At 34.9% G+C, this 26,054-nt stretch overlaps 1 protein-coding gene across 4 annotated transcripts in view; it reads right to left on the minus strand.

Annotated features, from left to right (window-relative positions):
- NEK7 (NIMA related kinase 7) overlaps window positions 1–26,054 on the minus strand; it is a 167,191-nt gene that overhangs the window by 32,989 nt on the left and 108,148 nt on the right. For all 4 annotated transcript variants that reach the window (XM_032422105.1, XM_032422106.1, XM_032422104.1 and 1 more), the window contains 3 exons: window positions 25,658–25,768; window positions 8,835–8,943; window positions 7,837–7,944 (listed from right to left, as the gene is read on the minus strand). In XM_032422105.1, coding sequence (XP_032277996.1) covers window positions 7,837–7,944; window positions 8,835–8,943; window positions 25,658–25,768 — 328 coding nt within the window. The remainder of the gene's footprint in view (window positions 1–7,836; window positions 7,945–8,834; window positions 8,944–25,657; window positions 25,769–26,054) is intronic.

Here is a 26,054-nt window from a genome sequence, read left to right on the forward strand (position 1 = left end):
AACAATAGAAAACAGTTCATGTGCTACGTGGCACTTAACCCATAGTTGGTATTTGAACCTTGATTAAGTAATAGTTGTTATTATAAATTTTTTAAATTGACCAAAATAAGGTCCCTGTCACAAATACATCCAGCAGGGATTAACTACAGAGTTACTGATCAAGAGAAACATCACGAGGGATCAATACTCTGGTAAACCACATGAATTATTCTGATTTTAAAAATAATTTCTCTAAAAGAAAAATAATCCTAATCCCAATCCTAATAATAATCTCTGTTCAGAATTTCCTTTTAGAATGATGAAAATTCCCTAAGGCTATCTACGGCTACTTCTTCATTCACCACTACCACACATTCCCATTGAGAGAGTTAATTATGCTTTAGTTGCAACAGCAACAAATAGATCACAAAAATAAACAAGTAGGGAAAAAATACAAAACAAACAATAGAAAAAATAAATCAGGTAATTTTTGCTTCATCTCATGGCCATGGACAATGCTCACATTTATTATTTCTGGTTCTCCTCTTCCTTAACACATGGAAGTTATGCTACCCCTTGAGATAGGTAAGGTCGTGAAACTTGTTTTGGACAATAAAACATGAATGGGCATAATCTGTGTTACAAAGAAGTAGAATGGGTTTAATTCAGAGCCAGTAAGTGATTGGCCATGTTCTCTTACCCTCATAAGATCACAAAAACTTATGTTGATATGAAGACAACTCAAGACTGAAGCTGCCTGAAATGCCAAGTTGCCACATGGAGAGAGGGCAGCTACCCTAGAGAGCCACATGAGGCCCACAGTGGACTTCGGGTGACCAGACAGAATACACTTTAGTGCCAAGCAACTGAGATTTTGGTATTGTTCCTTACTGCAGCATAATCTAACCCACACTTACTAATATACTCAGTTAAATCCATCTTCTGATGTGTAGCCTGTCTCTATGCCCATTCATCATTTAATCAATGCTTATTATCTATTATGTGCAATGCCCTCTTCTAGGTGTTTGGAACACATCAGGAAACCAAAAACACAAAGATCCCTTTCTTCATAAAGGTTAAATTTTAGCTGGAGGAGAGAGACAAAAAGTACGAAGCATAACAGATAAATTATATAGCATACTGGAAGATAAGAAGTACCAATGAGAAAAGAAAAATTATACAAAGTAAGGATCAGGAATTCTAGGGATGTAAGAGGAGCGGAAGTCAGGTTCAGTATTAGAGAATCTCAGTTTCCTACTTTATAACAGCCACTCTACCTAGTTACAGAACATTGAGGAACAAGGAGAAAATGTGCTTTAAAACTGCTTGTAAATTATACAATGCTATATATATATTCGTTCTTACTGCTGTTGCTATTTCATAGCAGTAGAGGATTCCTCTGGGTCATTATTATAGGAAATAAGGGTAGTATGATATGATTTTACTAAAAATCATGTATTTGGGATACATAAAAATTATTCTGTGTATTCTGCTGTATTTTTAAATATTCAAAGGTAAAGATACTTGATCCCTTGGCAAGTTGCCTCTGGGTCAGAATATCTGCTGAAAAAAGAATTTAGAGTAAGTTAAGAAAGTGTAACAGAAGTATATTCTGTGTTTTGTGACGTGAGAAAAATGTACCCTGATTGCCATGTTCCTATTTCACAGGTTTTGGTCCAACTGTAGTTTTCAGTTAAGAAAAGCCACTTCCTTAGAAATATTAGCCAAAGTTGCCGGTAGACAGAATGGCTGTAAAGAAAGACCTCAATATTCTAGAGGTCTATTTCCTGTTTATTTTTGAATCTTGGAGCATCAAGAGCAGTCAAGTCCAGGAGAGAGGGCAAACTCTGCTCTCATATGTGAATTCCTAGACAATGTACAGAACAGAACAAGGTAATTGCAGACGGAAATAAAAACAACAAATAAAACATTAATAGAGTAGGAGAACATGCCACAAGGTACTGATGTGGTGAAAAAATCAGTTTTGTTGGGAAAGTAAGCCCAGAGTAGGAAGCCACAGACCCACTCACTATCTCCTAGGTACAGTCCATTTACCTCTCTGTGCCTTAGTTCTTAGGACTCTAGAATGGGAATAATCCATACCCACAGCTCACATATCTCGGGAAGGGTCTTAGGGAATGGAAGGATTTGCAAATTGTACAGAACCACCATGCATGTTACTACCCACCCCCAGAAACACAGAGAACACTATAAATGACTAATTTATGATAGATCAACTGACCTAATAACCAAACAGCAAGTCAGGAGAATGTCTAAAAGTAGGTAGAAAAAGGGGAATCTGTCTTTAAGTAAATGGAACAGCATGAAAACACTGTAGGGGTGCCTGGGTAGCTCAGTCAGTTAAGCATCTGCCTTCGCTCAGGTCATGATCTCAGGGTCTTGGGATCAAGCCCACGGCAGGCTCCCTGCTCAGCAGGGAGTCTGCTTCTTCCTCTCCCTCTGCTCCTCTCCCCAGCTTGTGCTCATGCACTCTCTCTCTCAAAATAAATAAATAAAATCATAAAAAAAAAAAAAGAAAAGAAAGCATTGTAAACACAGACCAGTGTTTTCCAAACTGCAGGTCATTACCAATTAATGAGCTGTAAAATAATTTAGTGGGTTGCAACTAGCATTATTTTCAGTAAAATAAAATAGAACAGACAATATAGTCGTAATGTAAAGCACTGTTACATGAAACTTTTGCTTCAATTATATATGGTTATGTTCCTGTGGGGTCACAATGCTGCTGGGTCACTGTCAAGAAGTGTAAAAGCCACTTACCTAGACTGTAAAGAAGTTTGAGTCAAGGGAGACAGATGTGTCCTGAATTAAATTTTAAGATATTGACATATATATATATATAGAGAGAGAGAGAAAGATATATATATATATATATATATATATATATATATATATATAGGATTTTCTAAGACACCTATAACATTTATAAGGTTGACAATATAAAAAAAAATGGCAAGATTCACAGGGATATATATAATCTTACAATTAGTCTCCCTAGCAACACCCTCTGTCCAAATCAATACAAAAGCACTAAATGAAGATCTGACTTAACATAAATTCATGTACCAAAAAAAAAAAAAAAAAAAGGAGGAGGGGGACAAAAACAAAGGAACGGTCTAGATCATAGATTATAGGCAGTGACGAACTTTCTGTTCTACGGGCTAATGAGTTCATGCGGTATCTCTGCTCAGTTTTGGGTAGCACATCCTAAGAGGCTCTCAGAGACAAAGGAAGGCAACCACCGGACACAGAAGAACCTGAAAACAGCAGACAATACTGGGCATGATTATCCTGAAGGAGACGAAAGAGGCTCACGGCTGCAGTCTTCACAGCATATCGTGTTGCTCTCCAACTACAGCCTTGCAGAAGCTCGCCACGGCACTTGGAATGAGATGTGAACTTTTCCCACATCTGCCTAAGACCCTTCCTTCACCCCACTCCAGCAAACTTTCTACAGACAGAGCTGATCCTGTGTGTGCCCCTTTGTGTAAACTGCCCTTCAGTCAGCCTGAGACACTGTTCCCTAGGTCCTGTGTAGCTGGTTCTTCTGCATCCTGACCTCAGTTCAAACATCACCTCCTCACCGAGGCCTTATCTGACCATTGTCCCTTCTAACATAATTCTCCTCCTAGTCATGCTCTGTCACATGGCTAACAAATAAAAAAACGAAGACATAAGATGATTATCTATTCCCTCCCCCAACAAGATAAGATCTATGAAGATGGCTGGCCTTGTTTGGGCTTGTTCCTGGTCCCTAGAATAGCACATGCATAATAAAGGTACTAAAACTAACAGAACAATAAACAGTACATAAATTCCTTCTCCTTCTTCCCCTCTTCCTTTTTCTACATCCAACACCACCTTCATGTTCACCTAAGCAAATTAACAGCACATTACGGTGAACAAAAACACCTTTATGTTCATGTATTATTAGAGGTAATTGTATTATTAGAGATTAGGGCACAACATAGAATAGTTATTATCCACATTTCTATTTTTATAAATTGGCAACTGAAAAGTCAGAAAAGTTAATAAATGGCTTGATCAAAGTCCTACAGTACAAGGGACATGTAAATCCAGATGTCTTCCATTTTCTCCAAAACATCATGCTATTTCTCACATTCAGAACAAAGCAAGAGGAAAAACATGGCTGACACATGAGGGAGGGCTGTGTAGTCAATGGCAAAAATGGAAAGTCGAAGACATCAAACTCTAGAGGACCCCGACTACTCAGCTAAGGACTTTGCATGATATTCTTTAGGCAACAGGGAACCATCAAGGATTTGGGGGAAAGTGACATAATCAGATGCTCTCTTTTAGGAAGATAACTCTGCTGGGAATATATACAGTTGATTTTTTAAAAATACTAGAAACAAGGGAGAATATTTTCCCAGTTTAAACATAAAGTCACTATGGATTAAGGAAGAGGGAACAGAAAAGAGAGAGACTGTGATTCAAAGTATGTGGTGGGAGCAGGGAGGGAGTAGAAGGAAAAGTGAAGGCCTCTGAGAATTTTTTTTCTATGCTGAGGATTTAAACATTGTTTGAACATCCAGCAACATCAGATTTTATATTTGTAATTTTTAAGCCTATTCCTTGTTGACATACTTTTAATTAAGAAAAATAGTTCTGAAAACACTACAAATGTGACCACCTGTACAACTTTATTCACTACAGAAAATGTGAGAACTACAGATTCTATTGCATGTTGATTTGTTATCACGAAATGAAATAATACAAATAAGTAATGCAAAATGAATAGACAATTGAAAAATTCAAAGGCTTGCCAATCTTTTAAGGATTGTTAAAAATACAAAAATTTTGGAGTATGGGTTCCTATTAGTGAATCAAAATAAGTAAAAACAGTATCCTTTACTTCATTTCTGAATAGTAATATATATTTTGGAAAAAAGAAAATGTAAGTGTAAAATTGTAGCAAGGTGTTTTTAAAATCCTATTAATTTTTACCTTTTTGAACTAAATTCCTAAAAACATCTTCTTTACAAAGTTAAATGAAATTGGGCTCCAAAATCAACTTCATTTAACGTAAACTGAACTACATACAGATCTCACTTATTTGTAGTTTCATTAAAATTTAGACCTTCTCTGAGGATAATTCATGCCCTACAGATATCATTCTTAGTAAAATCAGAAAACAAATCAACACAGAATAAAATCTATAATTTTATCATATTTTCTATAAGCAAAATAAATTTGTATAGGTGCCACATTTTCAATTGCTTTTTGTAACCAACTCTTAGAAGTAATCTTACAATTTGCTCTTAAAAATTAAAAAGGGTAAAAATTCTTTAAAAGTAACGTAAGTCAACAAACATAAGTCTATGTCAGGTTTTATATCCTTGTTATTTTATACATATTCTTGATTGGCAGACAATTTTTCCTGATCCTTCTCAATAGGTTTCCTATTGGGTCCACCTAGCCATGGTAGGCCAGAGTTCAATCTTTAATTCTTGATGTTCACTACAGTTTGCTTACTGAACTTCAGTTTCAGACCATCAAAATCTACACTTCGCAGAGAAGACAAGCAGGAATAAAAGAAATTTTCTTATTTTAAGAATTTTTTTTTTCAAAATAATATGGGAAAAAATACTTGTGAAAGAAATTATTTCTCTACCGATTCATCCGTCACAGAAAGTGTCTCGTTGCCACTTCCTCACTGGCTGCGCTACAGGGAGTGTCTCAGAATGTTCTGTAATTATGTGCATCCCCATTTGTTTTATGTACCCACACACATATATACTTACATATACAACATAAAACCCACATGACCCTAAATAAACTGATTTAGATAAAACCTGATATTACAGAATTTCTTAATGAATTTACTCTCCGTATCACATAATTTGGACTAACACATTACCTAAACTTGAAGATGCATGTTTGTCAACCCTGTTTAGAACTTTTGTACAGGGCAGTGGCAGGCAAGCTAAAGAAGTCCATTTCCAAAACTGTTACGATCTTAGTTTCATCTGCTGGATAATTCAGGTGACTACAATATGCTCAGAGTGACAGTCTGCAAAGCAGCATTTAAAAAAATACACGTGTGTGCATGAGCATGGGTATGTACAGGTGTGTGTGTGTGTGTGTGTGTGTGTAAGTGTGACAGCATTTCTAGGTAAACAAGTGACAGAATGCTGTTAAGACATTCAGGTGAGTAACAAAGTGAAAACATGTTACTTTTACTGTGAGAAATGACAATGACATGGAATAGTCTACGTTTTCTTCATAGAAATCTATTATTTGCATTGTAAGAGTTGTAACTTCCAAATAAAGCTTGTGAAAGTGCTACTAAAATTTATGCATTTCTTATAGAACTTCCTATCAAATCTTCTTAACCAGAAAAATTTGTAATGCTTTCTAAAAATAAATGTAAAGTGAAAGGGAACAAAACAGTATTACTACTCAACATCAGTTGTAACTTTATTTTCTTAAAATAGTTGACAAAATTAAAACTCTGCAAAAAGGGTAAAGTATTGTCTTTCTATCACTCTTTAATCCAGGATCCAATATTTTGTCATTCAGCAAATAGTGATCAGGTGCCTACATAATGTGCCAGATACTGTTCTAGACATAAAAAAAATTAAATGACAGGTTCAAGGTCACACAGAGTCTTACTAACAAAGCCAGAAAAACTTAAAAAAGTCTAGTCAAGCAATTCAGAGGCTCGTTTCACTACTGTACTATTTACTATTTAGTGTAACTCACTTATTCTTCACCAGGCCATTTTAAAGTTTTTTATTTCACATTTAAACACAGTTTTATAAAAAAAAAAAAATTAATGGTTTTCAATGAAATTAGGACACCGAAGATGGGGCACCATTAAAGTCAACTTATTTTTATCTTAATTCTTATTTTATTTTGGTTGTTACCGTTTTATCTAAGTTTTATATTTACAAGAAATGTGATTTCAAGAGTATTAAGAGAAGCTCTGTCACTCTCCTTAGGTTATTTGATTTAAAAATTATTTCTTCCTAGTAATTTCTATTGTTTGAAGTGGACAACTTTCCATCGTTAATATAATGTTGTAATAGCTACATTCAGTTCTATCTTATTTTTTTATTTTTTTAAGATTTTGTTTATTTATTTGACAGAGAGAGAGACAGCGAGAGAGGGAACACAAGCAGGAGGAGTGGGAGAGGGAGAAGCAGGCTTCCCACTGAGCAGGGAGCCCGATGCGGGGCTCGATCCCAGGACCCTGGGACCACGACCTGAGCCGAAGGCAGACGCTCAACGACTGAGCCACCCAGGCGCCCCTCAGTTCTATTTTAGATATAAGGGACACTGCCATATTATTAGTTCTAGAATGAATAAACTGCAGATATCTTCTATATAATTTAGGAAAATATTTTCCTCATTAGTTGTAGACCATCTTTAGGTTTTCCCCTCTGCAGTAATCACAACTATACGTGTTGTTTTAATAAATAAACATTTACAAATTTCTATGGTATTTTTAAATAGTCAGATGAAGTCCTCTTTCAAGATATGGTTTAATCATCATCATATCTCCATATTATCTCAATATTGTTAAATGAAGATTAGCATTTTTTTTTCCCCAAATGTCTACCTGCGGTCAAATTAAGAGAAGGAGCCAACTGTCAGGTGAATGGACACATTATGTCTACTAGAGAGCGATAGGGATCGACTCAGGATCTGATGATTTTAAAAATAGTTGTCTTTAGAATTAAGAGCTGGCATATAATTAGTACATCCCTTATGCTGTTTTTCACCACACACATACACACATACACACATGCACACATGCACACACACATGCACGCACACGATAACTGAGTGAAATTTTACTGTGTCTCTTACCTAAAGAATGTGCAGCTGTGGTTTTGGAGCTGAAAAACCGACCAAGCCCAAGGTCCCCAAGTTTGACCACTCCAGTGGCTGTAATGAACACATTAGCTGGTTTTATATCTGTGAACAGATGAAGGAATCAGGTGAAAGATGATGTCAGCTGAGGTATTTTCAAGGGATTAAAATACTTTTCATGACAGAATTTAAAATCTATCTTAAAAATGAAAGAAAGTCAGTTTGAATTTTGACCCAATTGTTTTATTTTGAATAATTTTGATATATTATCCTCATTATTTCTGAGTTCTCAGTCCTCTGCTAGAGAAATAATCAATGCAGCATGATGGAGATTGCTACTAATTTTCATTTAAAATGCATTTTCAAATAAACTTTTGTGAAATTCAAAGCACAAAATAAATTTATGCCCATTTATACCAACATTAAATATCTTATTAAACATTAATTTATTGATACATTTATATAAAATATAAAATCATAACTCTATTATGAACATAATTATTTATTTAGATGACCTTAGAAATCATAATTGCTTAAATAAACTGTATTGAAATTTTTCAGACCCCAAAATCAGAGGATCAATTCCTAAGTGATGTCATCTCTGCATGCTATGCCCAACTCTTTGATTGACAATCAAGAATATATTAAGAGCTAATGTTAAAAATTAAGAAACAAAGTGGCCCTAATATACGCTGTTCGTTTGAAAAAGGAATCTTCCTTACGCACATTCAATTGCTTTCCTGCCCCTTTTCTTTTTTTAAGTTACCAACATAATCAGTAAGATGCTCAGAAGAGGCAAGCAGAACAATAATTCTCATTCTTATTTAAAACAAGTAGGGCTTTAGTCAAAGGTTTTCATCCTAGTAAACGATAATTTGGAAATAAATTAGCTGAGAATGCATGATATATGCCATGACTGGAAAGTATTTATTCTTAAATTGCCTAATAACCTGCATCATTTAAAACAACATTAGAATTTGTGATTTTTATCCTACCTCTATGCATGACTCGTCGAGAATGCATGTGTTCCAAAGCACTGCAGAGTTGAACAAAGTACTTCCAAACAGTCCTTTCAGGAATTAGCCTCTTTTGTTTCTTAAAATGCTTTTTAAAAAATTAAAAATAGGAATTATTAGGAATTAAAATATCTTAAGACTAGATTCTGACATGCAAAATGCCTTAAGTCAGAAAAACATTTCCTTTTATCTATCTATTGCCAACTAAAAAGCATATGATTTCCCACAGTGAATGATTCCAAGAATTTTACCTGACATATTAGCTTAAATTTCTCACTATTATATCTAAAGTTAGCACACGCCATATAATTCTACATCTTTGTGATGTCCAATATTTCAAAAAATTAACATCTATGTAAAATAATTTCCTATCCTAAAAGAATGATGTCAAATTTCATTTTAAGGAAACCCAGGATAAAATAGTCTGGAAACCTGAAGGTAATTATGCTCATTAAAAGACAATTCTTCTCCTGACAGAAGGTTTCACGATAGAATTCCTTTTAAATATTGAACCACCCTGGTGATTTGAAATATCAGTTAATTTATTAAAAATTTAAAAAAAGAGATTTATGTAAAAAGTTTTCATGAATATTTCTATTGCACATTATAAGAAACCTGTACTTTGAATGGATGAATCCAAACTTCATGGAAGAAAAACATTATAGGAAGGTCTGGGCAAAGAGCTGAGCACCAACAAACGAGTTGGGAAAGAGTGGGCCATCATGCATAAGACAGCAATCACCAAAGGAACTGCATAACCAGAGGTATATATTTATGCCCATTTTCCTATATTACATTTGCTAGGAGAATATACTTCCTTCAAGAACAATGTTCTTAGTTTCCTAAAATTTGTAAAGATTATATAAAAATTATTTTTCTAAAACTGCAATTGGTTTCCTATTTAACAATATTTATAAGTGACTAACATGAAATACTACATTTAAACAAGTTTTTATGACATTTTCTGATAATTTTAACTTTTTAAATATACAAATAGTTATTAACAGATATCAACATTTAAATGTGTACTGTAGTGCATTTTTTTCTGGAAATGTTTTTGGAAGTTCAACTGATTCGATTTGTTATTGAAAATGGAGAAACTGTAATTCGGATAACTCCAAAACAAGTTTCTCTGTCAATTTTTTACCCCTGTGACCAGTTGAGGGCAGGCTGAAAGGAAAAACAACACAGGGAAATCTGATGATATCCCTACTTCATACTTAGCAAAAGATTATATCCACTGTCTCATATGTACTCAATATACCAAAAGGATAAATCTTTAAGGAAAAGCCAATAACTTTAGGTTAATGTTTATTATAACACATACTATAGAAATGAACTTAGTAATTTCAATGGCTATTAATATCAGTAGCAAAAAGCAAATAACAATTAGATGACCAGGTAATTAAAAAGCAAAAAAGGGTATTACAAAAATGCTGAAAACCTCCCATATCATGTTTCAATATTAAGTATTTTTAATTGCAGACTGTGTCAACATCACTTTTCATTCTAAGGGGGCCATGCTGCAAAATCAGTTCTATACACATAATTTTCTTACAGATTTGGAATGAGTCCAAATAAAGCCTGTCTATGTGCTCTCCCTGACGCTGGATTAGCATATCAGAAGACTGTTTGATGTCAACAGGAAGATGGGGACCAGGTTTCTTTTCATTCAAAAATAAATACACTGCATCATGTAAGCATCAGACCATGAAAGGAAAATTTTATGCTTTAATATAGATTCTGGAATCATCATAATCATAATTAATTTGGCAGCTTACTTTTTAAAGTCTCATTGTTTAAAAAATAAATCACATATATAGGAAAAAGGCGAATGAAAAAAATGGCCCTCAAAATGCACATTAGGGAAAATGTTATCAGACCAAGACGGTCTGATCATTTTCACATTTTTATATTCTTTGAGACTGTCTCTTTGAACAACAAATTGAAGATGAAGACAATAAATTGACATCAATATAATGCTACCTAGACAGAATGACCTGGCAAAAATATAAGTGTCCAAATTAGTAACAGGTTTCTGAAGAATTATTTCATGAATTTGATTTGCTCATAAAAGAAATCAGAGGCAGCTTCATTATGTCACTGGTATCTCACAATATGTTTTATCTGTTTCACCACATGCAGTTTTCCACCACTTCTCATGTGTAGGGTTTTTTTTTTTTTTTTTTTATCAAAACCAATACTTATGATGAGAAAAGCCTGTCTGTTCTGATGGTGGCACTGTTGGCCATCTCTTAAAAAGAGGATGAACAGAAAGAAGGCAATGAAAATTTGAATCCTTTCTACTACTGGTAAAATTTATATTAGCATTACAGGGCAGAAACTTCCATAATGCCAAAGTATTAAAAAAAAATAATCTTTTCTTGAAATTTATTGTAATATACACATATCTGTTAATTCTTTAGTCAAATAGCATTATCGTTCAAAAATCCTACTTTTCTCTAAAAAAGACAGCCCTATATAACTATTTAGCACTAGATTAGGAAAAAAATCTAATGCCAACATAAATGAAAAATGCACATATATTTGTCATGTGGTAAGTTTTTAATAAAGCAAGAAATAATGTAGCCAAATTTTTTAAAGGTTAGTATCAATAAACATTTATGTGAAAAGGAAGATTGTACAATATGGCACTTTACTATATTTATGTTATAAAATAGAACTTCAAGTTTTTTTAACCTGAAAATAAAATATCTAAAAATTTACAAAGAGGGAGAAATTGGTACTCAGGTATACCTGATCACTTAGAATTAACTTTTATTTAGTCTTTTTTAAAAAATAGGCTAGTCTTTTCACTACACAAAGCTTCAAATACTGTTTACTTTAAAAACCTATTTACTATCTCCATCAATATCATTCAAGTAAACACTGAACATTATTCAAATTCAAGAAACAGATGTATCAAATAGCTAGTCAATGTACATATAAAACATCAGAATATATTATATTCTCACTTAAGTGTAAGGTGAAATTCAGCATACCTGGTAAAATACAGTCACACTGTCACTTAAGCGATGTATATACGTATGTATTAATATAAAAGAGGACAGCTAAGGCAAGTTGCTTCCATTTGAAGATGCCGGAAAACAGTCATACCTTTTAAAAAAAAAAATCATCTAACCTCCTCCTCCAAATTAAATACCCAAGACCAAATCCAATTATATAGTGGACAACTCAGTATTTAAGGACCAGTTTTTAGACTGAACTAGATCACTTGGTTCCTGCACTCTAGATCATCACTCCAAATGGAACATATATATTACTTATTTCTTACTTCTAAGTAACATACACATTTCTTATTTCTAAGTTTTGCAATTCTAACATTCCTCCTCAAGAAATTTTGGGAAAAGCTTCAATGATATTGCCTATAACAAACTCATCCACAGAGAAAAAACGAAAAATTTTATTATTGTTTTATTTAAAAAAATTAATTTCCATGGTGTTTCAAAATATTTTTTGGTATGTTATTCTTTAACGAAGAAAGTTTCAGACAAAACATCTAGAACAAGCAGGGCTGGCTTCATGAGCATGCAGCCTGTGTAGTCACACAGGGCACTAACCCACAGTTATGTAGCTGGTCCTGGGAACAATATACACAGAATCTTTTAGAAATGTACTGCTGTAGTTAAAACAAAGACAAAAAGCAGCAAATGTGATCCCCAGTATGCAAGGCATTCCTGAAGAAGATTAGGAAAAAAGATAATTAAATAATGGGAAATTACGAAGTAGTAAGAGAACTAGAATTAAAAGCACCCGCTCCATCTCTTCCAAGTATCTAACAAGAGGAAGTAAATAATTTATGTTAAATATAAGGGCATATTTCCTGCTTAGGAATGTTGTCAGATGTTTAATGTGCCACTAACATAATCTAGTTTATCACCTTTTATAAAGACCTGATTATGAGCCTTGAGCATGTCACTTAACCTTGGTAGACCGCAGTTTCCTCTCTATATTGAACAGAGTTTGGAGATGAGCTATAAGGTCCCCAGTGCCTCCAAAATAGAATCTATGGTTCTACAATCTCAAGTACAAATAAAACTTACAATTTAAGAAATGCCTACATGGCACATTTTCACACATAAAGATAATGCTACTTTACTGGTATGTCCTATCCTTTAAATCTCCAGTTAGTAAAAACAAAGCAAATAATAATAATAATAGTAATACCTCAGAGATCCCCATAGGTCCAGTTAACACTACAAATGATCTTCACATGAGATGACAGGTAGTTAGAGAAACTTGCAATAGGTCAAACATTTATCATCAGAAGGGATGTTATGTTCCCAAACATATCTCTGTAATTATAATGCATTTTCATAAGACTACATTTTGCAGTGGTTGTTTCAGAGAAATTCAAGGCACAGAGACTGGGTGATGGAAAGGATGGGATGCTTCTGAAAGTGTAACTGATGGTTCTAAGCGCGATTTGTATTATATATTAATCTTTCTGCAGAAACATTTTTCTTCTGAAGGTATAAGGAGGTCTCAACAGACTAAATCTCACAAATACTTGCTATACACAATTTTGAGAATATATAAATGTGCAAAATAGTTATGTCTCAATTAGAATTTTGGTTTTGTAATACTAATTTGCAGCATGTGAATATTTTCACTCTTGGCACTCTGAATAAAATTCAGCAATCTGAAGTCACTCTAGAAGGTGTGATGTGGAATGGGACTGGCAGCCATGAGACCACTGAAAATACTTATCACTGGCATCTGAGTTTATCCACTTTGATAAAATATTTCCCGTGCAAGCTCCACTTGTCTTTTTCCTTTCATGTAATGTTGGAAAACCCACTAAGAGTATTCAGCTGTTTCTGGATTATAATTTAATAGAATATCAATATAATCTATTCATTCCCCCATATCAAAATTATATGGGTTATTAAGGAAGCTGAAATAGGTTTCATCTTAGGGTAGGAAGGGTAAAGATTTTTCTCTGAGCAATTAAGCCTTGGGGAAAAAAACCCTTAAGTTATTTAGCAAACAAGAAAAATAAGCTCCTATAAAGTCACAATGTTTTTCCCCCAAAGAAGTTGCGTTCGGAACATTAGCACATTGATATTGAGGAAACTTAGGACATTAAAAAAATCAATAAAAAATAAATGAATGCATCAGAATTACTACAAGGAATAATTCCTGCATTGCTGTCACATGGATAATTTTTAAGAGAAGCTTCCATGTTATTAAAACTAATAGAGAAGATACTTGGAAATCTTTAAGATGTCTTCTCTGCTGCATCAGAGTACTAGAGACAGAAAGAGTGAGACACAAAAGCAGAAAGTTAATCTTCAGGAAGACACAAGGTCACAAAGATAAATGGAAACATTTGCCTCTTTAATACATTCTTTCTGGTTCTGTTTTACGAGACATTGGTAAGATAGTTGGAAAGATATTTCAATATTCTTAACGGACAAGGGAAACACAGCAGAACAATAATGAGACAGTAAAAGTCTCTTGGCAGAAATCCATTTAGGGGAAAAAAAAAAAAGGACAGGAGTCTGTGTATCTCATTTTTACTTAACTGTTACAGCTCTCCCAGTACTACTGCTCATGATATTATAGGATTTTTAAAGGCAGCTTTAGATCAGTATTACCTTAAAATGTAAAGAGCAAGACGTCCCTTGAAAATTATCTTCTAATTATCCCAAGTTCAAAAGTTATACATCACCTTTAGTTATGCTCACAGAATTACATAATGGCCATTAGGATATATAATTTTTAATTTACTAAAATCCCTAAGTTCTATACTACTTTACTATCAAGCTACTTAAGTATCAAAGAAAACCCAGGTGATATTTTATCAGTAACACTGCTTTTATACAAATAATTCTGTATAACACACCTACGCATATATACCAATATAGACATAAATCTATATGGATACACAAACACATGGTTGTTCATGCAATATGAGTAGGTAACTATGTACATATACATATGTATATAATATTCAATTCTGTATGGATTTTTGTCAGATAGTGCCACTGATTTGTAACCTTAAACTTCCAAATAATTCTAAGATCATAACATAGACAACAATCTTATACAAAAGACTCAGAGGGAACAGCCCACATTTGGAATCACTGGCAATTCTCATAGTTGCCTGGCTTGGATGATACATTTTATGCCAGATGCTGAAATGGAAAGTGTAGGTGTCCTTGTAAACTATAAATCAGAGTTATCCAAGATAGATGGTACTACTGGGAAGATTTTATTGCTTTAAGGATTCAAAGGTCAAAAGTGTAAAAGACACTTCAAAATGATTTTATTTCCAGTCTAGCCTCTAAATTTGGATAAGTAAAAATAAAAATGTGTCTGCAAATGTAAAAAACAACCACATCAAAAAGGTGAACAAGATTTATAAGTTCTAATATTTGGAGATAATAATTATCTTTAAAACACTGTTAATATTTTAGTTAATATATCAAAGCCTGTGGTATGCAGAACTGTAGGACAAACTTCACCCCCCAAAATCCCCAAGTTCTATATATAATTCCCTCCCTTTATGTGTAAGTTGGGTTGTGAATATGATGAATTATCATTCCTCTATCATGTTGTCTTATATGGCAGGAAGGATTTTGCTGATGTAATTAAGGCTCCAAATCAGCTGCTTTTGGGTTAACCAAAAAGGAGATTATCCTGGGTAGGCGTGGCCTAACCTGGTAAACCCTTCAAAAAAGTTAAGAGATTCAAAGCCAGAGAGACTTGACCACTGGCCTCAAGGTAACAAACTGCCAGGCTATGGAGAGGGCCATGTGGCAGGGAACAGCAGGAGACCTCTAGGACCCAAGGATTGTCCCCAGCTGATAACCACAAAGACAGTAGGGACTTAACTCATGTAACTGCAAGGAACTGAATGCTTCTAGCCAACCAGCAAACAAGGAAGAAAACCGTATCCTCAGATGAAATCACAGCCCCAGCTGGCACCTTCATTTTAGTCTTCTAAGAGCTTGAGCAGAGAACCCACTAACTAGTATGTGAACTCACTGACCCATACAAACGGTGAGATAATAAATTTGTGTTGTTTTAAGTTGTGAACTTTGTGATAGTTAGCAATAAAAGAAAAATACAACGTGCATTTCTAAACACAATAAAAAATCAACATATAAAATTAACTTTATGTATAAAGGAAAGGAGTCTTAAGGTTTCTCCAAATTTAAAGGGAATGCCATACAAGGGGTAACAATGCAGAAAATACAAGTTGCATATTAAAGAAGACGGCATATATCTAAATATATTAAGAAAAGATACCCTAGATCAGGAACAAGACAAAGATGCCCACTCTCACCACTCCTATTCAACATCGTAGAAGTCCTGGCCAGAGCAATCAGACAAGAGAAAGAAATAAAAGGTATCAGAATTGGAAAGGAAGAAGGAAGAAGTAAAATTGTCTCTATTTGTAGATGATATGATTTTATATACACAGAAAATCCTAAAGACACAACCAAAAAAACATTAATTCTAATCAATGAATTCAGTAAAGTTACAGGAAACAAAATTAATGTAGAAAAATCAATACTGTTTCTATATACTAACAATAAGTTATCTGAAAAAGAAATAAAGAAAATGATCCTATAGCACCAAAACCAATAAAATACTTAGGAACAAACTTAATCAAGGAGTTTTCTACTCTAAAAATGGTAAGACATTGATGAAAGAAATCAAAGGAAGCACTAAAACAAATGGAAAAGTATCCTGTGTTCAGAGTGGGAAGAATTTTAAATTGTTAAAATGTCAATACTACCATAAGCCATCTAGAGATTCAAGGCAATCCCTATCAGGATTCCAATGGCATTTTTTTTATGGAAGTAGAAAAAATAATTCTAAAACTTGTATAGAACCACAAAAGACCCCAAATAGCAAAAGCCAAAGCAATCCTAAGAAAGAATAACAAAGTGGCAGAGGCATCATACTTCTTGATTTCAAGCTATACTATAAAGCTATAGTAATCAAAACAGTATGGTAATCTGCATTGGTGGTATAGTGGTGAGCATAGCAGCCTTCCAAAACAGTATGGTACTGTCATAAAAACAAACAGATCAATGAAGCAGAATTGACAGCCCAGAAATAAACCCAAGCATGTACAGTCAACTAAATACTGGACAAGGGAGCTAAAAATACTCAATGGAGAAAAAATAGTCAGTCTCCTCAATAAACGGTGCTGAGAAAAGCGGATATTCACATGTAAAAGAATGAAACTAGAATGAAACCATTAAAACCATGAAACTCCTAAAAAAGAAAAAAAATAGGAACAAACCTTGACATGGGTCTTGACAGCAATTGTTCTGACACCTAAAGCGTAAGCAGCAACAACAAAATAAACAAGGGTCACCATATTAAACTAAAAAGCTTCAGAAGAAATGATCAACAAAGCAAAAAGGCAACCTATGGAATGGGAAAAAAAAAACTGCAAACCATACATCTGATAAGGCATTAATATCCAAAATATATAAAGAATATATCTCAATAGCAAATACTAATAATAATAACAATAATAATAATGATGCAATTAAAAAATGGGCAAAGACCTAAATAGACATTTTCCAAAGAAAATACATGAATGGCCAACAGGTACATGAAAAGATGCTCAACAACACTAGTCATTAGAGAAATGCAAATCAAAATCACAATGAGATATTGCCTCATGCCTGTCAGAATGGCCATCATCAAAAAAACAAAAGATAACAAATGCTGGCATGGAACTCTTGTACAGTGTCGGTGGGACTGTAAACTGGTACAACCACTATGGAAAACAGTAAGGAGGATCCCTAAAAAATTAAAAATGGGACTACCATATGATCCAGCAATTCCACTTCCAGGAATATATCCACAAGAAATGAAAACACTAGCTCAAAAAAATATCTGGCACCCCTATGTTCACAGCAGCATTATTTACAATACCCAAGACATGGAAACCACATAAATGACCACTGACAGATGAATGGAAAAAAGAAGTTGTCGTGTATATATATATATACACACACACACACACAATAGAACATTATTCAGCCATTAAAAAAAAAAAAAAAAAAAAACAAGGAAAACCTGTCATTTGCAATAACAGGGATAAACTTTGAGGGCATTATAAGCTAGACAGAGAAAGGCAAACGTTGTGTTGTATAATTTTACTTATATGTGGAATTTAACACACACACACAGACTCATAAAAAAAAGGTCAGATTTGTGGTCTCCAGAGACAGAGGGTGGGCAGAGGGGGGATTGGAGGAAGGTGGTCAGAGGTTACAACATAAATAAGTACTAGGATGGAATGTACAACATGATGACTCCAAATAATACTACTGAATGGAAAGTTGTTATAAGAGTAAATCCTAAGAGTTGTCATCATAAGACTTTTTATTGTATCTTTGAGATGACAGACACTAAACTTATTGTGGTAATCATTTCACAATATAACCATAATACTGTTCACCTTACACTTACAGTAATGTGTGTTAATTATATCTCAATAAAACTGGGGGGAAAAAAGAGCCTTACCTTATTATTTGGAATTGTGCCAAACTCTTGACACAAAATAGATATCCATTTAAATCAGTAATCCATATTTCACTAAAAAAAGTTTCCAAGTATAATGTTGACCTACTTTTTAGCCAGTGTGCTGTGTATGAAAATCTTTTGGCAGATAGCAAACTTCTACGCTTCCCCCTAAGAGATTTATTACATTGGGTTATATTGTATTTTATTGACATTTTAGCAGAATAAAGGTTTTAACAAATATAACGTTAAAGATATGCACTTTTTTCTTTTGTCTCAAACTGACTTTTTAAGAGGTAATTATAAATATAAGAAATTGTAAATAGTTCAATGAATAAACTATACGTTAGAAAAATGGGCTATGAATGAGAGATGTTGGCAGGGATGCAGAGAAAGGGGAACCCTCCTACACTGTTGGTGGGAATGCAAGCTGGTGCAGCCACTCTGGAAAACAGTATGGAGGTTCCTCAAAAAGTTGAAAATAGAGCTACCATATGATCCAGCAATTGCACTACTGGGTATTTACCCCAAAGATACAAATGTAGGGATCCGAAGGGGTACATGCACCCCGATGTTTACAGCAGCAATGTCCACAATAGCCAAACTGTGGAAAGAGCCAAGATGTCCATCGACAGATGAATGGATAAAGAAGATGTGGTAGATAAATACAATGGAATATTATGCAGCCATCAAAAGGAATGAGATCTTGCCATTTGCAACGACATGGATGGAACTGGAGGGTATTATGCTGAGCGAAATAAGTCAATCAGAGAAAGACATATATCATATGACCTCGCTGATATGAGGAATTCTTAATCTCAGGAAACAAAGTGAGGGTTGCTGGAGTGGTGGGGGGTGGGAGGGATGGGGTGGCTGGGTGATAGACATTGGGGAGGGTATGTGCTATGGTGAGCGCTGTGAATTGTGTAAGACTGTTGAATCACAGACCTGTACCTCTGAAACAAATAATACATTATATGTTTAAAAAAAAAGAAGAAGAAGAAGATAGCAGGAGGGGAAGAATGAAGGGGGGGAATCAGAGGGGGAGACGAACCATGAGAGACTATGGACTCTGAGAAACAAACTGAGGGTTCTAGAGGGAAGGGGGGTGGGGGGATGGGTTAGCCTGGTGATGGGTATTAAAGAGGGCACGTTCTGCATGGAGCACTGGGTGTTATACGCAAACAATGAATCATGGAACACTACATCAAAAACTAATGATGTAATGTATGGTGACTAACATAACATAATAAAAAAAAGAATAAAAATTAAAAAAGAAAATAAAATAAAAAAGAAAAATGGGCTATGAAAATTTTAAATACATTTTAGCAATATTTCTATTGATACCTAAAAAAAAGAAAACAAAGCTTTTGTTTATACCTTTCTGAGATTTGTCTCTCGTCTTCTCTACACTAAGTCTAAGTCTCTATCACCAAATTTGTTTCTTGATGTTCAAAGAGTGAAATAAACAGTATTAATAAGGCATACTGCAAAATGGAGCATCTATTGGTCCAATTTGGGGTATGATAAAGAAAATACGAAGTATATAAATCACAACTTGATAAACTGAAATCTGTTTTTTAAGAGTCTATTTTCCTTTAAAATTCTGATTTCTGATGATAAAGAAATAGATGATGAAAAATTCTAGATTTCCTTTTATCCTAAAACTCATCTGGGAAGTATTTCATCTGACCACAGCCTCAGGTATTCCTTTGTCACTAATTAGAGAAATACTGAATATTTCAACTATAAATTGCTTAATTATATTTGTCAGCTTGCTCTAAACCAATTAATTATTTACTTGTAAAAATCTTTGATGCAATGCTATCCAGAGGTTCATTTCTGGAATACAGACCAGGAGCTATATTTTCTCTTCTACCCCAATTAAGCTGAAGACTTGAGACAGTGAAATATACTGTTGTGATGCATTATGATTTACAATATTACTCACTATAAAGAAATGAATCATTTTCTTACAATTCAAGTATCTACTGCTGTCCTTTATAAAGCATTAAGTCACCGTCATGTTCCTTCATAAAAGAAGTTCCTATGACTTTTTTCTTAATGTAGTCTCTTTTATAAAGAACAGCTTATAGCACAAATAAGAATGTTTAGAAAAGAATTTTTGAATTTCTTGGGGAAAAAAATACCCTTCCTGTATCAGCTCAGAACACCATCTTCTGTCTCGCCAGCATACCACTCAATATCTTAGCAACTCCCCGTAAGACCAGAATGAAACTGCAAGAAACAACCACCCATATTCACCTACTGGTCCCTGGAACAGAGAACCATAGCAGAGGTAAAAAGAATCAACCTGGAATTAAGGAAGGAAGGAAGGAAGGGAGGGAGGGAGGGAGGGAGGGAGGGAGGAAGGAGATAATCACCTTTTATGCACTCATTGACCACATGTTTATTAATAGAGCTACTACTATGAGCCAGGCACCTCCCTAGAAACTGAAGGTGTCTACACCTTCTACAGCAGATATCTGTTGAGCATCTACTCTGTGCGGCCCACTGTCCTAAGCACTAGGGATTTGTGAGGTGACAAAACAAACTAAGATTTCTCCCTCTGAGATCTTATATTCTGCATCACACAGGTTTAGTAAATCTTGGCAAACATCTTTACCATCAACAGGAAACTTAAGAAGGATTTAAAAAGAGGTCTTTCTTTTCTTTTTTTTTTCCTCCTTTCTCACCTCTCTTGAAAAGACTGATAGAGAAACAGGTGCTGGAAGGTTAGTTTAAAATCTCCCGTTCTCTAGGTGAGAGATGATGGTACTTCACACTACAGGGAGAGAAATGGAAACAGAGCTGGGTGGAATATTTGAAAGTCATTTAAGAGAAAAATAAACTGAACTTGGTGACAGACTGAAGTGGGAGGTAAGGAGAGAGAAGTGTCAAAGAAAAGTCCTGGGCTCCAGCGTGCACGACTGGGCAGACAGGTGCTGAACTCTGAGTTAGGAAATGTGGGAGAAAGGTAGTCTGGGGAAGATAATGAATTTCTTTACAGGGGTGTTGAGCTAACCTGAATTCAGAATTAGAAGACAGCTCCAGACTAAAGATAAAACATTAGAAAACAAGCATACTGAAAGTAACTGAATCTACGGGCATGAATGACATCAACTACAAAGAGAGTATAAAGCAAAAAGGAAAAAAAAAAGCCAGGAACACAACTTTTAAAACTCCATCATGAAGGGCTAAGACAAAAGAATGACTCAGTTAAGAAGAATCAGAGCGTCCGGAGAGACAGGAAGGAAACAAGGCACGATGGGACTCAACAAACCAGTGGAGGAGTATTTTAAGAAGGAGGGTATGAAAAGCAAAGCCAAATGCAGCTGAGAGATCAAGTGGAGTGAGCACTGGATGAAGCCCCCTGGATTTAATGATAGAGGTCATTCAAGAGCCATTTCTTGTGGTTTTGGGAACAGGGTCAGGAGTGAGTGAGTGTCTGCAAAGAAAAAACAGAACCGGGACAGTAAGAAGGAAAAGGCAGGTGGGGGTGCAAGACTTAAGTCAGGAGGGTCTTCTTTCATCCCCTTACCTAAAACAGAAACACCCCTCTCTCCTCATTGTCCTTCTTTATTTATTATAAAGACATACATAAATGTAACCAGATATAAAAATAGTCTACTCATGTGAAACTTCTTAGTCAAACTTTCTTTTATGGACACTGGAATAACTTTCTGTTATGGCCATTATGCTGAGACTATTCTAAGATCTATAAGTTTGACAATATAACTTTCCACCTTTAGGAGGGCTCCAAGAGGATCTGGGAAATCTGACCCAGAATCTTGTATATCTTGATGAGGTTGACTAAGGGTACCTACAATAAAGGATAGGATCATTAAAGGCTTATACAATAATGTCTACTAGATAGGAAGGAAGAATGATATTACCAATTCTCTAAAGAACTACTTCAGTTCTATCTAAGTACAATGAATTGCTCTATAAACATATAATTTACTAGCAATCACTTTTAAAAACTTTTAAAAAGTTTCCTAAGTAATCTTTTACATGATAGATACCTTCAAATTTTAGTCAGAAGCCCTAAGGATACTTTGAGAGTATAGTTATCAATCTATAACAGTACATTACTATTCATTACCAAACAGAATCTGTTGTTCTGAATGGATCTTACTATATCTACTGGGTCAGTTGATAAAAAAAATTCCTTGAGGGGCGCCTGGGTGGCTCAGTCGTTAAGCGTCTGCCTTCAGCTCGGGTCATGATCCCAGTGTCCTGGGATCGAGCCCCACATCGGACTCCCTGCTCCGCGGAGAGCCTGCTTCTCCTCCCACTCCCCCTTCTTGTGTTTCCTCTCTCGCTGTCTCTCTCTCTGTTAAATAAATAAATAAAATCTTTAAAAAAAAAAAAAAAAATTCCTTGAAAATGTCAACGGATGGCAAGAGCCATTTAAATAAGGGAGCTGAGTTAATCACCACAATAAATATAAAAACACAGACAAATTTTTCCTCCCCCACTGGTCTAAGAAATCCGAATCTGCTAAAGATGCAGATCACAGGGCTTCTTCTATAAAGCACTCTGATCTTGCTCTAGTTTTCTCAAGTGGTGAAAGGACAGGAGTATTCTTCCAAGGCAAATGTTATGGGCTCAGGCATGCCTTGGCAATGGGCTAGGGACAGCAACGTCTAGGTGTGGAGGAACAGTAGCAAAGAAAGAAAACTAGACTGGAAAAGAGCAAAAAACTCTAGAAGAGAATCAAAACCCCAAATCATCAACCTCTCAATCAGGGGCAAGACTTGATAACTGAAACTGTTTTTTATCTGCCTTCAGCTGGTATTTGCCCAATGAAGATTTGCTTTCTTTGCTTCCTACTATAAGTTTTAAACAACTCTTGCACTTAAAGTTTAAGCCAAGAATTGTATATTAGTTGTCTCTCTTATAAAGACAATTTACATTGGCTTTTATGTCTCATCTTGATGGTTATTTTATAAATTTTGCATTTGTGTGTTTGCATTTCTTTTTAAAATTAAAACCACAAATTTTTTATTTATTATTATTATTATTTTATTTTTTTTTTTTTTTAGTGTTCATTAATTTGCAAAGACGGTACTAGTGTTGGGAAGTCCCTAAAACAGACAATCAGATAACGGATTAGAAGTGAGTCACTCTCATCATGGGACTTTAAACAGAGTCAGCTCGATAGCATTCTGTGATAATAAAAATATTACCTCCCTGTCATGTAGTATTTTTATAATTTAGCAAGCAATCTTAAAACTGCCTCCGTCTTATGGATGAGGCAACTAAGACTAACAGAAGTTAAGTGGCAGGAGAGCTGACCCGCTGACACCAGGCTCGCACCAGAGGGCAGGGTTCCTAGCTACTGCCAGAGAACCAGTGAGCACCTTGATCAGAAAATCTGTGAAGGCTTAGTGATGGAAGACAAAGTGTGTATGCACCAACATCTCTCTCGGCAGAAGGTCAAGGGTTTTCATCTGACTTTTCAAAGGAGTTCTGTGATATAAAAATCTTTAAGTGCCACTAAAGGAAAACACATGAAATTTTGCATCAGATAAACTCTAATTTCAAACATCAGTTCTTCTATTTACTAGTAATGATGGTTATCTTCTCTAAGTGTCAAATTTAGCCCCAGAATCCTTTTAAACAGTAAATATGGTAATGTATATAGCATCTAACGTTGTTTTTAAGAACGCCTTACAATAATTCCATGTAGCAGAGATGACTAGTTGTGCTCCTGTATCTGTTGAGAGACTGAATTTACAGACAATGCCCAGATCATATAAAAACAGAACTTTGATCCACAACCTTCAGCAACCTGACCAGAAAACCAAATTTTTATCCATAACAAACGACCCAGGACGCCAGCCCACCATGTCTGGTGTGCAGGAAGCCAGATTGCCATTTCTAGCAACAATCTAAGAAGCTAAGCAATAACTCTGTATCAATCAGCCCCAAATGCCCAGGACTTGATGAATACCCAACAGCTTCCCTAATTGGTCCAACTTAGGACCAATCAGAAAAAGCCAGGTGAGATGCCCCACTTCTAAGTAGCTCATGTAAAGCTTCTTCGTCCCAACAGCCTCGAATCAGGTCATACCTAAAGGCTTATTTTTCCCATCATAAAGATTTCCTATTCCTCTGCCTGCCTGTGAATCTCTGTCAAAATGTTAATGACAATGCTTGACTCCCTTGCTGTAGGAAGCTCAGAGTAAAGAGCCTTGCTTTTCTCATTTAGTTGGTCTTCACTGATTTCCACCCTGTTCAACATGTCTTCCTGAGTAACAGAAGTTCAGCTGGCACATGACCAGCCAAATGAAGACTATATATTCCAGCCTCCCTTGCAGCTACACATGTTCATAAGACTAAATTCTGGCCGAAGTGATGAAGCTAAGAATGTTGTGTGGCAGTATCCAGGAACATGCCTCAAGATACAGCCACCAAGTGCCCTCTGTCCCTTCCTGCCTCAGAGAGGTGACTTGATCAGCTGCAAATAGGCTTGGTTTCTGAGAATTTGATAGATCAGAGCTGCCATATCAGCTCCAGAATTTTATGTAACAGAGAAATATAATTAGTAACAATAATAATATATCAGTAGCTTCCATTTGTATAGCCTTATTATGTGTGAGACAGGTCTTAGGTCTTAATAAATGTCAAATAATTAATCATTTACAACAATCCTATGAAGTAGGTTCTATTATTATTTTGTTTTTGAGAAACTGTCATACACAGAAGTAACCTGTCTAAGGACAAGCAGTTTTTAGAACACTCTAATTTGGGGGTTTCTATAACTTGTAGCTGAACTTAAACCCAATTAATATGCTGTTGGAAAAGAAAGTTAAATAAACTTTAAAGTGGTTGAATTAGGGTTTGATGTGCAAGGTCTGAATGCAAAGCCCACTTTATTCTTTGATGAATCCCTCCCAGGAACAGGTCAGGATTCTCTAGAATCTCTTTCTGTCCCCCTCTGCCTGATGTCCAGAGATACAGGATCAAGGGTGGTCTGCTCAGAAAAATCAAGTTGCAAAATTTGAACTTCAGCTTATAGAAGACAAATCTGTTGGTCTATTTCCAAGTTGGTTTCAGAGTGTCCACACATCTCAGCTGAACAGAGTGAGCTTTACCAGGTAAACCAGTTTCATAATCATAATTATCACTACTGTCTATCATTCATTACATATCTACCATATTTTAAAGCATTTCACCGAGGTCTTTAAAATATCTAATATACCTACATGTTTAAAGAGCAATTCTATCAGAAAAAAATAAATACTTAGTTTAAAAAAAGCAAAACAAAACCTTACCTTTATCATTCTGGACAGATCACCAGCATCAGCTAATTCCAAAACTATGTTAAGTTCATTATCTTCAATGAATGATGCATAATATTTAATTACATTTGGATGGTTGAGTTGCTGATGGAAAAAAACACACACACACACACACAAATACAGACACCAGAAAGTTTTCTTATTGTAAATTCCCAGGAATCACTTACAGTTTCTTAACTTAAAAATAAACTTAGTTACTGCGTTTCATTTTTAAGTTACAGAAATCTTAACATGACAGTGTATTTTTCTTTAGTGAATTTTAAAACAAGTATTGAAATACCAGATACCAATTAATTTTATTTTAATACTCTCTATTAGAAATAGAGTAAATTACACAGTTATATTTTTTTGAAGTATGTATTGCTATGTC

This window comes from Phoca vitulina, unplaced genomic scaffold, assembly GCF_004348235.1.
Source record: "Phoca vitulina isolate PV1807 unplaced genomic scaffold, GSC_HSeal_1.0 scaffold26, whole genome shotgun sequence".
In the NCBI taxonomy this organism is placed as follows: Eukaryota; Metazoa; Chordata; class Mammalia; order Carnivora; family Phocidae; genus Phoca; species Phoca vitulina.